This window comes from Mastigoproctus giganteus, chromosome 14 (genome assembly GCF_048544385.1).
Source record: "Mastigoproctus giganteus isolate SK-2022 chromosome 14, ASM4854438v1, whole genome shotgun sequence".
Taxonomy (NCBI): Eukaryota; Metazoa; Arthropoda; class Arachnida; order Uropygi; family Thelyphonidae; genus Mastigoproctus; species Mastigoproctus giganteus.
Genome location: NC_143588.1, coordinates 97,341,830 through 97,355,640, shown reverse-complemented (window position 1 = coordinate 97,355,640; position 13,811 = coordinate 97,341,830). Strand labels below are relative to the sequence as shown.

Here is a 13,811-nt window from a genome sequence, read left to right as displayed (position 1 = left end):
GCGATCATCATTCCATGTGTGTGTGTGTGTGTGTGTGTGTGTGTGTGTGTGCTGTTTTTTTTTTTAGGCCCTAGCCATTGAAATCTCAGGAAATTTGGTGGCAGGACCTGCCAGAGTAATCTTAAAGTACTGGTGTACCTGGTCTGCCTCCACGGGGCGAAGTGCGGGCAACGTCGGGCCTCAGTAGGGGTCTGGCGGCTAAATGGCCAGAGGAACAACGATACACAACACTAAACGAAAAAAAAAATACCCATATACTTTTAAATCTCTGGCCTTTACAGTGATTTGTATCACAAGACAATGTATACGACGCGGAAATGGGGGAAACCCCTGGTGCCGTTTGACCCTAAACACACTTTACACTTTATATCGTTTAATTTGGTTATTAAAATATTTTTGAAAATTTGACTTTATTGAGAAATATTTGAGAATGAGGGCTGGTAAATGTTAGGAACACTAAACTTATAACAGTACTATAGTTATAAGTTTAGTATTTTTTTTTAATTAATTCATATTTATTAGTTTAAATCTTTACGACAGTACTTTAAATATTACCCAGCAGTAGGTCATCTTGTTTGTATATATTTTCATTTCGAATAAACACTGAAGGCTGATTTAAATAATTAAAAAAAAAGGGAAAAAAATAATATTCACGCTTTTAAATCTTTCTACTTTAAAATATTCCTCTTTATTAAATTTGGGCTAACTTATGTGTTAAAATTCCTTCTTTTTTTCATAAATTACGCTATATTTTGCTAGTTATTTTATTTTTGCTATTATTCTCTACTAATATGTAGAGAATAATATCTTATTTGTGTTAAGGTTCTTTACCTTCAATTATTATTTCTAAATTATCCTCCAAATTGTCTTCATAGAGGGCGCTAGTGCAACATCCGCAATGAGTGTCAGGATGAGCGATTGCATTATATTAGAAAACAAAATTACAGCAATTTCGTTTACTACAAGCATCTTTTTGTGTAATACTCTGCTAATTTTAATAATTGCTTGGGAGTATAAACTGGTATTAAATTACCTTCGAACAAAATAAAACATAATGATTACATTAAATGAGAGGATAACAAGTATTAATTTTAAATCTATTTAGTATCTTATTTTTCTTTTTTTAAATCTGTATTGAGTATTTGAAAATTATATGTCCTTGAAGGGCTTCAGAGATTAGGACATTTATCAGCTATATAATACAACATTTGAATTCTCCACCAATTTTTTTAAGTTCACTTGTCAAGAAATCTGAGAAAGAGCTTTGGTTGATAAAAACGCTGTTTTCAGTATCCGGGTTTGCCATCAACACTTCCGCCCACTAACTCATCTTAGGAGTCCACACATGGCGAAAGCTTAAATAACCGAAACCCACGCAAGATGACGAGTATTTGGGAGTCATCAAAACCTACCCACCGTACTCCTACGTTACATCTGCGCATTATTTTCAACATCGCCTCCCAAAGACAGACACTAGCAGGTTATTGGCATTCATATCACTCTCAGATGTCAGGTGAGAAACGCTTTCAGATAGTAAGCATTGAAAGATAGCGAGGGGGGGGGGAGCAAAACGGTAATTCACATGCAGAACAGCTTGTATGCTATATGTATTAACAAACTTTTGTTAAGTGCAAGTGGGTGCAGGGTTTCAGAGAGAAGGAAGAACGAGGAAAAAGAAAGAAAACAGAGCGAAAAAGAAAAGAAATTTGAAAACGGAAAGAAACTCCGAAAGAAAGAAAATAAATAGAGAAAAGATAGAAACAGAGATGGAGAGAGAGTGAAAGGAAAATAAAAAAGAATAAAAAAAAAGTGGAAAAGGAAAGAAAATAGAAAAGGAAAAGGAGAAGAGGAGAAAGAAAAAAGGAAGAGCGGAGAGAGAGAGAGAGAGAGAGAGAAAGAAAGGAAAATAGGGAGAAAAAAGGAGGAGAAAGAGAGAAATGAACAGCTTAAAAAAGAAACGAAAAAGAAAAGTAGAGAAAGAAAGGGAGAGAAAAGAGAAAGAAAGAAGGTATAAAGAAAATGAGGGGGTGAAAAATAAAAAAAGGACGAAAGAGAGAGATATTGTAAAACAGGAGAAGCCAAAGGTTGCCAATAATATGAGGATATCTATACCAACCACACGAAAACTTTGGTGTCCCTCTTATTATATCTAAAGAGAAGTAGGCCGCAACCATTCTAAATAAATTCCTTCCATCCACAAATACCCTCCCCACTTAGCCACGCTACACTTGCTACTCCTTACGGCACTAAGTAGTGCGGCCGGCATTTTAAGCTAATTTAAAGAGGCAACTTTGATCGATGCATAGGGAGAGACAGAGACTGAGCTACCTTTCCGTGGCGTACTTGCACTGCTTGTATCGAGGACCTACATAAGGATACTAATATAGCTTTTTCAAGTACGGGGAAGGGGATTGTACAACTTCTGCGCTTGTTGCTTCCGCCTATTCGTTCTAATAACAGTTTCTTCCACTTGTCCCTACTCAATGCCAAAAAATAAAAGAAAGAAAAAGAGGTCCTTTGGTACTATTCCACAGCACAAACGCGTGTAAATAACCCCCCCCCCTCCCCATTTAGCAACGTGTCTAAATGCATAATAGAAGCGTTACACAAAATTACATTTACAAAAAGTTACAAACACTTCTATAAACTATTTCTACAACTGTTTTCTTTTCTTTTTTTAAATATACTGTACATACACTTCTATAAACTATTTCTACAACTGTTTTCTTTTCTTTTTTTAAATATACTGTACATACACTTTATATATATTCTATAAACAGTTCTGCTACAAAAAATCTATATCAATCTTTTTATGAATTACACACTAGACAATTCCATTATATTTACAACACAATGGATGGATGGATAGACACTGACGGATTTTGATATATCTGAATAGATTTTAGCCTCGCATTCAGCTTGGGGTTAAGATTATTATGATTACTTAGCAACGTGTATTTAGTCTCAAATAGCTAGGTAACCCTACGTAATTAAAAAACTAAAATTCTGCCATCCATAGCCTACGACAAGAGACATGCTTCACAGCTAATTGGAAATAAATACACGGAACTTAAATACAGTATTTAAAATTTTTAATCGAAAACGAGACGGGTAGTTTCTTTAGAGTGCCACATGGCTCCAGGAAGTGAAACTCGCATACCTTTTAAAAATGTTATTAAAATTCCAATCGAAATTCTGAAAAATAATTTTCCATAAATGCTGTCGTATTCACCCCCCCCCCACTTCAAAATATAAAAAAGTTCGTATTTACCAAGATATTATTACGATGTTTGTTTTAATCAAAAATTTATATTAAAAAAAAAGTTCAGTTTGTTTATTAAAAATCTTATATAAATCATATTAAGAACAAACGTTTGAATCTGAAAACATATTTTCAAAACGCGTGTTGGTTTTCTAAATCTGATATCAGCTGGACGAAAATGTATCTCGGGGATTATAAGGGCTGCACGTGAAATTTTAATTAATGATAAGAGGCACGTGATAGCAAATGCTATCTTATGCTTCAGCTGCACAGACTGAAAATTGAACCCCTTAATTACGCGCAAATTTTTGCAGGAAACGCGTGCATGATTCGCGTGCTTTTTTTAAGGAATTCGATTTTCAGAATTCTGATTTTCAAAATTTTGAATCTCTTAATAATTTCGTGCAAATTTTTCAGCTTTTCGTTTTAAGGAGTTCCATTTTTGATTTTTGAAAATTTTTCAAACTATGAATTGCAAATTAGATTTTCATGGTTCTAGTATTAATTAATACCAGAGCCATGCGAATGAACTTACAAAGACCTGGACGCCGACCCCAATAATTAATTCTGATGAGCTCAAGAATTGCCCTTGTTTTTACAGAACCTTTCGATATATGCAGCGCGATGTAAACAGAGCGAAACTATCTTTAAGTGCGATTCTCTAATAGAATGTCTGTTTTAAAAACGTTTCGTACAATCTTGAAGACTTAATTACACGTTTCTGAAGTGGAATCTAGATCAGCCTCTAGAGTTCTTAGCAATTATCATCTAATGGATTCGGAAGAAAAGAAATAACAGAAACATGGCCAAAATAATTTGCCAATTTTTAATCAAAAATTAAATAATAAAAAAATGCTGGGACTGCTAGCATTCACTACCAACTTTAAAACTTGCATGCTATTTCGCTCTCGCGGGTAGTACAGTGGGTAGAATCGCTCCTCCCCACACCGGGTGGCAAAAAACCTGAGTTCGAGCGATGACAGGAGAAATTTTTATGGGCCTTTTTCACAATGTGGCTGAGTTAGTCGGTCTCAGGCGAAGGTAGCATGGTTTTTTCTCCCGGAAACTTTTCGAACGTACCTTTTATAACTACCTAATGTTTCCTAATTAAAAACTGCAGTAAGCTTTGTCATCCTCGACTGAAGTCTAATCGAACTAGCAGAATATTGGGAACGGAATGACTTGAATCACCAGCGACAACGCATAAGGGCCAAAATCTTAAGAGTGCGTATCGAATTAACTATTAATAAAGAGGACGCTAAAACGTGCCCTTGTCCGGTGTACCGATACATCTCGGACTGTCCTCGCTTTTACGGACTATCTCCAAACAAATCCTCTTATTTTTGTCAAACAAAGATCCATCTCAAAATCGCGCGATTGTACCTTTGTTAAGCACAACCTTTATTCAGCGTTATAAATACAGGCATATTTATTTATCTATTATATATTGCAAATAAAGATTTTTATTAAAGTACTAACAGAGCTCGACGAGCTTCATAAATATGTCTTCTGTAAATAAAAGATACTCAAAAAGAAGAAAAATAAAAAGAGTTCATTGTACAGTATTGTAGTTGAGGCCACAATGTGAAGTAATAGATCTAGGCCGTTTGTAGCTGCAGCTAACTTGCATACCTTGAAAACTCCTCCATGCATGAACGAACTACCAAACAAACAACTTTAATTTTATACTACCTCAGCATATACGCTTCAAGCTATCAACGGACCCATACTTGAAAAACGACACTTAAAGTGGACGTGAGACGAACGCTTGAAATTATAAAGAAATCGTGGACTGGTGTTTTTTTTTTTTTTTTTTTTTCAGTCAATGGCCATTTTAAGGTCCTATTAATTTCTGTGAGAGTTTTGAATGTAATTCCCAATACATTATGATCATTATGCATGATGGATCTTACAAGTTCGTTATATATCCGATGAGGCAAAAATGATAAGATCTTAATGGTCTTGAATGAATGCAACAAAGTTAGTTTTCACTGCATCAATAAACTTTGTGGGAAAGTTGCAACCTTCATTAACTCGAAAGCAGTTAACATTTAAATAATGCTCACATTTTTGGGTTGTTGACTAAACGCCAGGAAATAAGATCACGAGGCACCTGTAACATGCGTGTATTCTGTTTGCCTGTTAGAGGCATGAAAAACCTCAATACGGGACCTGGAAGGGAAAAAAACATTCGCTCTTAACTCGACAAATCAGTCAAGATGGGAAAAAGTCTAAAAAATTGAAAAAATTCTGTTGAGACGGGATTCAACCCCAGACCCAGGCACTGGCTTAGCCGCTGTCGAATCATCGCCATATATACACTGAAAGGACAGAATTCATGGGATGCCTGGTTCCTGGGCAAGGCAGCGCTGTCACCACTCTCGCTAGTGGATGAACCCACCACTTAGCAGGTATATAGGTACACTGCGTCACTGCATTAGCGTAGAGTGTAATTCGATGTCAGTATGGATAAACGTCGTGAGTTAACCGACTTTCAAAGAGGAATGATAGTGGGTGCCCGATGCATGGGTTACTCTATCGCAGTGGTACAGAAATTGCACTATCTCCGTTCGACAGAATTAAGAGCGTATCGGGAATACGCCATTTCCAGAATAACATCTGATCGTGGACAGCGCTGTAGGCGGAGAAAGGTGGTGGATGACCGTGGCCGTCGACGTCTGTCTCGCATTGTTTCAGCCAACTGGAGAGCGACAGTGGCACAAATCACCGCCGACGGCAACGAGGGGGTGCCAGAAACGTTTTTATTTATTTATTTATTTATTAAATCTGTTTATTGCTCTGCCAAAGAGCCACCCCCTGGACAGCTAGAAGCTAGGGGGGTGATATTACACACAGAGGTTAAGACAGGGACATGTGCCTGGCGGTTACATGGGGCCCATGTATGCTTAACCCGACAGGTACAGAACTTAGTGTTTATTATTTTACATAATTAAAAGAATTAAAGGATATTATTTTCTCTAAATTGCTATAAATTACATAAGCATGAGGGAAATATACAAAATATAAAGAAATGAGGCAGTCCTTCACCGGTTGTTACACGTGGTATCTCTTCAATTCTTCAATCTTGAACGTAATAGTGCAGCCAGGCGTCTTTGGAGTAGTAGATTCTAAGTAAGAGAGGACCAGTGATGGCTTCACCTATCTTTAACGGGATGCATTGTGGTGGCATTTTCCTTCTGGTGGCGTCTCATAAGTGTATGTTTGCATATGTGTCCTTTAGCTTCTGACGTCTGTATGAATGCTGTTCGCAGAATCTATCCAGGTCGATGGCTAGATTGTTCATCAAATCTACCGTGTTTCCTGGGAACATGCGTCTCAATCCTTTCAGGTTGTTCAAGCTGATTGTGAGTGGGAGAGCCTTGGGTCCATTTGATTCCTTCCGGCAATGCGTGGAGTTTTTATTAAATCAGTGATGTCAGGGGTGTCGAGTCGTCTTGTGATTAGTCTGGCAAGTGTAAGAAGATTTGTTGCCACAATCTGTTGTTTCCATGGGGTGACTTCCAGATTTATGTAGAACTGAGCCCTAGAAATGGTGTATTGGTTGCCAGTCCGCCAGTTTCCACTAAGACCATCAGGCGATCATTAGCCGCAATAGGTTATGGGAGCCGCCGACCCACCGGAGTCCCATTGATAACACCACAACACAGGACTCCACGTCTCAACTGGGCGAAACAACATCAGCAATGGCCCTTGGGTGATTGGAAACGGGTCTACTGGTCCGATGAGTCCCGTTTCCAGTTATTATGAGGGAACGGGAGGGAGGGTATCTGGCGGAAACCGCACGAAGCTAGGCACCCGTCATGTCAACAAGGAACTGTTCAGGCAGATGGGAGATCAGTAATGGTCTGGGGCGTCTTCAACTAGCACACGTTGGGACCTCTGGTACGTCTAGATCGTCTAGATGCATCTTTGAACGGTCCAGGTTATCTGTCCATCCTTGCAGATCATCTGCATCCCTTCATGGTCATCGTGCACCCATAGGGCAATGGACTCTACCAGCAGGACAGTGCGCCTCCCCACACAGCCGTGGTGACTAGAACATGGTTCGAAGAGCATTCCGCAGATTTTACCACCATGGAATGGCCTCCCCGTTCACCGAACATGCACCCCGTGAGGCATCCTTGGGATGCTGTGGAAAGGTCCGTTCGAGCTTGGGATCTTCCACCCAGGAATGCGACGGAATTATGGACAGCGGTGCAACAAGCATGGATGCAATTATCTGTGGAACGCCTTCGTGAACTAGTTTCAATGCCTCACCGTGTGATTGCCCTTATTCGGGCGAAAAGTGGGCCTACCCGTTACTAGGTTGGTATCCCATGATTCCTGTCCACTCAGTGTAAAATATTTTGTGAAGTAGTACTGCAAATATTATTTAGAAAGTAGAAGGTGTGGTATAAATGATACCCCAGATTCAACTGTGTTAAAACGAAATAATAAAATGTACGATAAAACGTTTTCTTTTAAATAACGAAAAATAGCTGACGTCATCACTTCGGTTTACGTCACATAACAATTGTAACAAACTATGCAACTACTGTGAGCGCTTTCACAGCTATGACTAAGGTGGTGCACATATAAAATGAATATATCACGGGAAGGCCAAATTAATACTGCAGCGCCTGCGTAATCAGTCAGGTCGGCACCCTTCTTCAACAGCTGATAATCAAAATGGTAATGTACGAATTCTTGTAGCTTGTAAAGAAACATTGACGGAGCAGCTCATCCGTCACTTCGCTATCTGCAATCGTTCGTTAGAAATTTCCAAGCGACGCACGCAGTCTTTTATTGACCCCATCGCCCTTCTTGTGATTTAAAGATGCCACCTCGACCCCATTAAAACAGCATTACACTCTTCACTGCAGACAGAGATTATCGGCTAGCAATGCCAAATAATCTCCACCTACAAGGTTAGGAGAACCCCCTCTAGCGTTTCACTGTAGCGCGTTCTTGATGGTGAAACGGCAAACAGTAACGTCGTCTCCTGTCGTGCACGGTTCTTAATCAGAACGGAACAGCTTGGTTGGGGTGCACGTGGTATAATAAGCACCGTTTGCTATCTGGACCGTTTCCAGCATAGTTGTTCATAGCGATGGAAGTAAGCACCTTCCCTGGGCTATTGGAGTAAAGCGGTACGGGGGTTCTTACAATTTCCGACTCGGTCTTTGCTTTATTCTCAAACAGAGGAGTATTAAATCAGCATTCAACAACAAGATCGCTCTCTCTCTCTCTCTCTCTCTCTCTCTCTCTCTCTCTCTCTCTCCAGCTGGGCTCTATCCATCTGTGAAAGGGGTGGGGGGAGAAGTTAAAATAAATTCAACGCTGTTCCGATATGTAATTGGCAACATTTTCTGTTCCAGAAAACACTATTTTGATCTAATTGTAGCTAAAGTGCTTGCGCACGTATATGGATTTAATAGAATAACTACTGTAGCAAGATTGTTGGTTGGTTTGATTGACGAAAGAGAGATTTGTGGCCGAGTTAGTCGGTTTCAGGCAAGAAAACCCAAATTTCCGTGAAGAAATTTGTGTTTTTCATCCAGCAAATGAAGCACACCAAACATAAAGCAATATGCAATTTACAGATAGAATTAACTGAAATATCATAGCTCAAAATCGAAACCAATTCCATGTTTAACTTTACGGACGAAGCTCTCACCATCTTTCCAATTCGTCACACAATTGTTCTACCAGGCTCAGCTTGCAGTTTAGCGACTCACCCAATCAGTGTCGCACATTCTTCCCAAAACAAGTTGTCACACACACTGTCATAGTTCTTTGGTTGTAAAACTGAATCAGTGTTGGAAGAACAACGTTATCGATGGTTTTACAATAGCGTCCTCTCTACAACATGGCATCATCCGAAAAACCCATCAATACATACCACGAATAGCAAGCCCTATTCTTGGTATGGTGTTAGATTCGGGATTAGCACAGTGGTTATAATCATTGTCTTCGTACACCGCGTGGAAAAGGCCTGGGTTGGAATCCCGTGAATGACGAGAGGAATTTTAATCAGGTTTTTTTCCATACGTGGCCAAATTAGTCGGTCTCAGAAGAAGGGTGCATGATTTTATCTCTCGAAAGTTCAGGTTTTTAGTCCAGCAAAGAAATAAACCGACCAGGAATGCATACAGTTTATAGACAATATACTGACACGCACACACATGAAAAGCAAACAAATGATTAGAGTGCCAATGTCATGTTTCAGTTACCAAGGTGCAGTCTTCGTGCTCTGAGTTGACATCACACCCAAAAAAAAAAAAAAAAAAATTGAAAATAATCACAAATACATAAAAACATAATATATGATTTATTATCGTGGTGGTACAATAACTTTCCAAAATTTTTTTAGATGGTACGTTAACAAAGGTTGAGAACCCTTGCCGTAGATTATCCTCCATTTATCCACATTCAAATCTACTCAGCTAATTTCAGCTAAATTCTACACCCAGTGATCACTGAATTATGACCACCCGCTTAATACCATGTTGAGACACCGTTTGCACATACGAAGGCTGCTGATATTGCATTGACTCCACTAGATGTCTGAAGACGTCCGTGGGATCTGCTGCCATATTGCCTACAACGCTTTGTCAGAATAGATGTCGGTTGGGTATTGTAGGTGTACACTTTTATTCTGTGTATTATATATATAATTGTTTAATTAATTTATATACAGTATATATATTTTTATCACCTACTGTTATTTTCTACTGTTATGATCTTCCAATACGATAATGTATTGGAAGATCCCGTTTCTGTCCACAACATTTGCTTAACCAGCAATTTGCACGAACAAGCTTAATCACTAGTGTCCAGTACAGTACTGTAGTAAAGCAGTGTGCTGTACGTTACATCACATTTGGCAGCGTCACCTCAATTAAGAAAGAATTTAAAATCCCACGCTAAACAAGAACACGTTAGGTCATACACCCATCGCAATCCCGAAACCCCTATTTCACGACAGGGAAAGTTCCTTATCCACTAGGGGAAGTCTTCATTTAGACCAGGTTGAGAGCTCATTGAAAAACCAATGCGTGGAGCTAGCGACCAATAAGATTTCTTGTTAGTGAGCGTGTGAAGTTCAACATTCTCTTAACAGCCAATTATAAATGGGGAAATTACGCAAAAACTAATATGGTTATCACTGTCTCCTATCGTCAATTTGATACTTTAACTGTGCGTGATGGGTAAAACGTAAAGGTCATAAATCATAACTTTTTTTTTTCACCCCTTTTTTTAAATGCAAGCTGCACACACTCAGTCTTGAGAACGTTTACCAAAATTCATGCCTATGGCAGAATTCTAGTCCCAAACCTTTTTGGATACAGAGCAACGTTATTACTTATTATACCATTAACTATTTATATAATTAAAAGGAAACTTAGGTTGCATGCCAATGGCGGAGCAGTTAGCCTTGGATTGGTGTCACACCTATTTCCTCTTTAATGGCATCGTTTCGAAGTTAGCTGAACATAAACTTCATTGAGCCATCCGTCCATAGTACTGGTTCGGTAGTTTTGTACTGACGCCCTCTAACGGAGGCGTTCTATCCACGGTACAGATGGGAGTTACAAAATTATACCCAAACGTGTGTGTGCGTCTTAAATAAATAGAAAGTGACTACTTACCCGGTACAACCTCTCCTTCTGAAACCACGCGTCTTCATCCTCTTCAAGGGCAAAGTCGACATTCAGTTCATCCCGCGAACGAGAAAGAATACGTCGACGACTGATCATAGCAAACTCTTTCAGCCTCGACCTAGCAGGAAACGACAATAAACTTGTACACGATTTAAAAATATAGGGGTTACGCGTTTTGTGGCAAATTTAATAGCTAATTAAAACACTTAAGCAGCAAGACTGTTAAGAGATTAAATACAAAGAATATCCGAAGAATATTAAATGCATGACTCGAAATACTATTATCTATAAATTCTAACCAATACACTGATTAACTTTTGCATTAATTTCCATAATAAATCTATAAAATTGCAATACCATTGTAATCTTTAGTTGAATCAGTTAACCACTACGGTCACAAGTATTCTTCTCCTTATAAAGAGTAAACAAAAGAGGAGGGTTAAAGACAATAGAGTATTCGAAATCGTAAAGGTACTTACATCAACTTCAACAATCAAGGACAAGTCGATCCCTTAAAGTGACATCGAGTAAAGAAAATCAAGAAAGAAAGTGTACAAGTGAAAGTTCGTCAAGATATCAAGCAAGTTATCGTGACCGCATTCTCTGGTCAGCTATTTCCTTCCGTTTCATGTTCTTTTATGACGGTGTCACGTCAATAACCAATAGAAACAGCACCAAAGTGCCTTTTGGCACGGAACTGGACGTTCCGATGTTATTGATTGCTCCTGGCTAACTTTCAAATATTGCATCACTCTACGAAACGAAAGCCAAATAAAAAAATAAAAAAATAGGTCAGCGTCCGTCTACTCCTCCTCTTTGTATTCCCCAAATATTTCACCATCGATTTTTCACTTCTTCGAGTTAGACTGGCCTACTCGTAATCGTTTTCAACATCGGACCGGACGATACCAGAGACCGAGGGGGAAAAAAACAAAAAAACTGGGGTGGCAAAGGAGGGGGGGGTAATAAACTAATCTTCCCCTTGAACATCTCTACGGTATTTTTGTTGGGATCTCTTACTAAGAGATCCCAACAAAAATACTTTTATACGATGAGCCATTTCTTTCTAGTCATACCCTGATTGCAAACTAACTCTTTATGAACACAAGAGAACCCAATGTTCAACTGGTCGCATGAGGTTAATCACATTAAGACAAGTCGACTATTAATGTTCGAGCAGCTGTGCTAGTTTTAGACTCAAAAAAACCTCGTTTTGTCATGGACCGGAGTAGCATGTTTACATTGGTTCTTGAACTGTATGTTGTTGTTTTTGTTGGCTTTAGAAGTGCCCTAAATGATCCTTCGCACTGTGTAAGTGACACGTAATTCGATTTTATTTTCCTCAATAAAAGAGTTCTTAAAAAGACACACCGCACAAGTTTTCTAAATATAATCAAACCTCGACAGTTAATTTGGAGTACATAGGTTTATTTTCATCCACATGTAGTGTTCAACCCACAGTCGTACGAATTTTTAAGTAATGAGGAGCTCATTATCTTTAATAGAGCTTCGGAAAAGAGTTACTCTTTCCAACAAAACCTTTTCTACTATCCGAGTATAACTAACAATGCAAACAGTTATTGCTGTCCTAGATTAAGTGGTTCGGTATCATTATTATTCACCACAGCAGATACTATTTTTCGATCTCCATTAATTAGAATTGCTTTAGCCCCCCTCTTGGAGATTATTGAAACTGTATATCACATTCATATTCCTTTATTTACTTCCCCTCAAGCAATTATTTATTTTTCTTTACTCCTGCATTTGAACTGTCTCTCTTCAGAGTTGCTTGCTTAAAGTTGAAACAAACTTCTAGTTATTGTATACTTCTTTCTAAACAATCTAGATAAAGTACACTGCTCGACAATATTAACAGAACAAAATGTTTTTCGTGAATATTTTATTGTAAACAGTGTCGCTGAAGGTGAATATTTGAAATAATATGTATCCTGTCATGCAAATTCTTCCGAGTATCCAAAACAAATGGATCTAACATCTTACAGAGCCGCACATTATGCAAATTCTTCCTGCCTATAAAAATACGGGTTGCGACTACATTACTTCATTCCCATTTTTTGGCTTGCTCAGTGGCATAGCCATGTCTCCAGTATTCAGGATGGCAAGTCATTGTTGTTTAGATGATTCTTTGAGATGGTGAGCTATTGGACGACTTGCAGCCGGGCACTCGCAGGCGGAGGTGACACGTTGGCTTAATGTGTCATGCAGTCTCGTCTCGGCACTAGGGAAATCTGTTTCAGGAGGAAGGAACTATTACAAGAAGAGCTGGCCAAGATCACCCGAGGGCTACATCAACCAGAACAGACCGCTATCTGGCTCTAACAGCAAGACGGAACCCTACGATGTCCTGTCATCAACTGTCTCTTGAGGTTGCTGCGGCCATAGGTGAAAACATTCCAACCGTGTTAACAAGGCTCAATTCAAATGGACTTTAATGCAAGGAATCTAGAAGTTTGTATCCCATTAACCCCTCGGATGGGATCAGGGGGAAGGGGACCAGGTGTTCCCTGCCTCCTGGCTGCGAAATGCCTGGCGAAACTGGTGCCATGAACATGTGATTTGTTGCTCTGACAAATGGGGTACAGTTCTGTTCTCTGATGAGTCCCGTTTTAGCCTACAAACAGATTCTGGACGTTATTTCATCTGAAGACAACGAGGAATGCGGTACAATCCATCCAACATCAGAGAAAAGAACACTTATGGTGGAGGTGGTATTCTCGTGTAGGGCGGAAGAACGATCAACATCCGCAAGCCTCTTCATGTTTTTGATAGGGGTACCGTAACTGTGAAGAGGTACCAAGAACAGTTCCCCGAACCCTACGTGAGATGTTTTAAGTGCGCGGTTCGCCCAGATTTTCTTTTCTTTT

At 39.1% G+C, this 13,811-nt stretch overlaps 1 protein-coding gene across 1 annotated transcript in view; it reads right to left on the bottom strand.

The window, feature by feature from the left end:
- LOC150075416 (uncharacterized) overlaps nucleotides 1-13,811 on the bottom strand; it is a 107,376-nt gene that overhangs the window by 70,450 nt on the left and 23,115 nt on the right. The window contains exon 2 of the mRNA XM_090388868.1: nucleotides 10,915-11,044. Coding sequence (XP_090244994.1) covers nucleotides 10,915-11,022 — 108 coding nt within the window. The 5' untranslated portion in view covers nucleotides 11,023-11,044. The remainder of the gene's footprint in view (nucleotides 1-10,914; nucleotides 11,045-13,811) is intronic.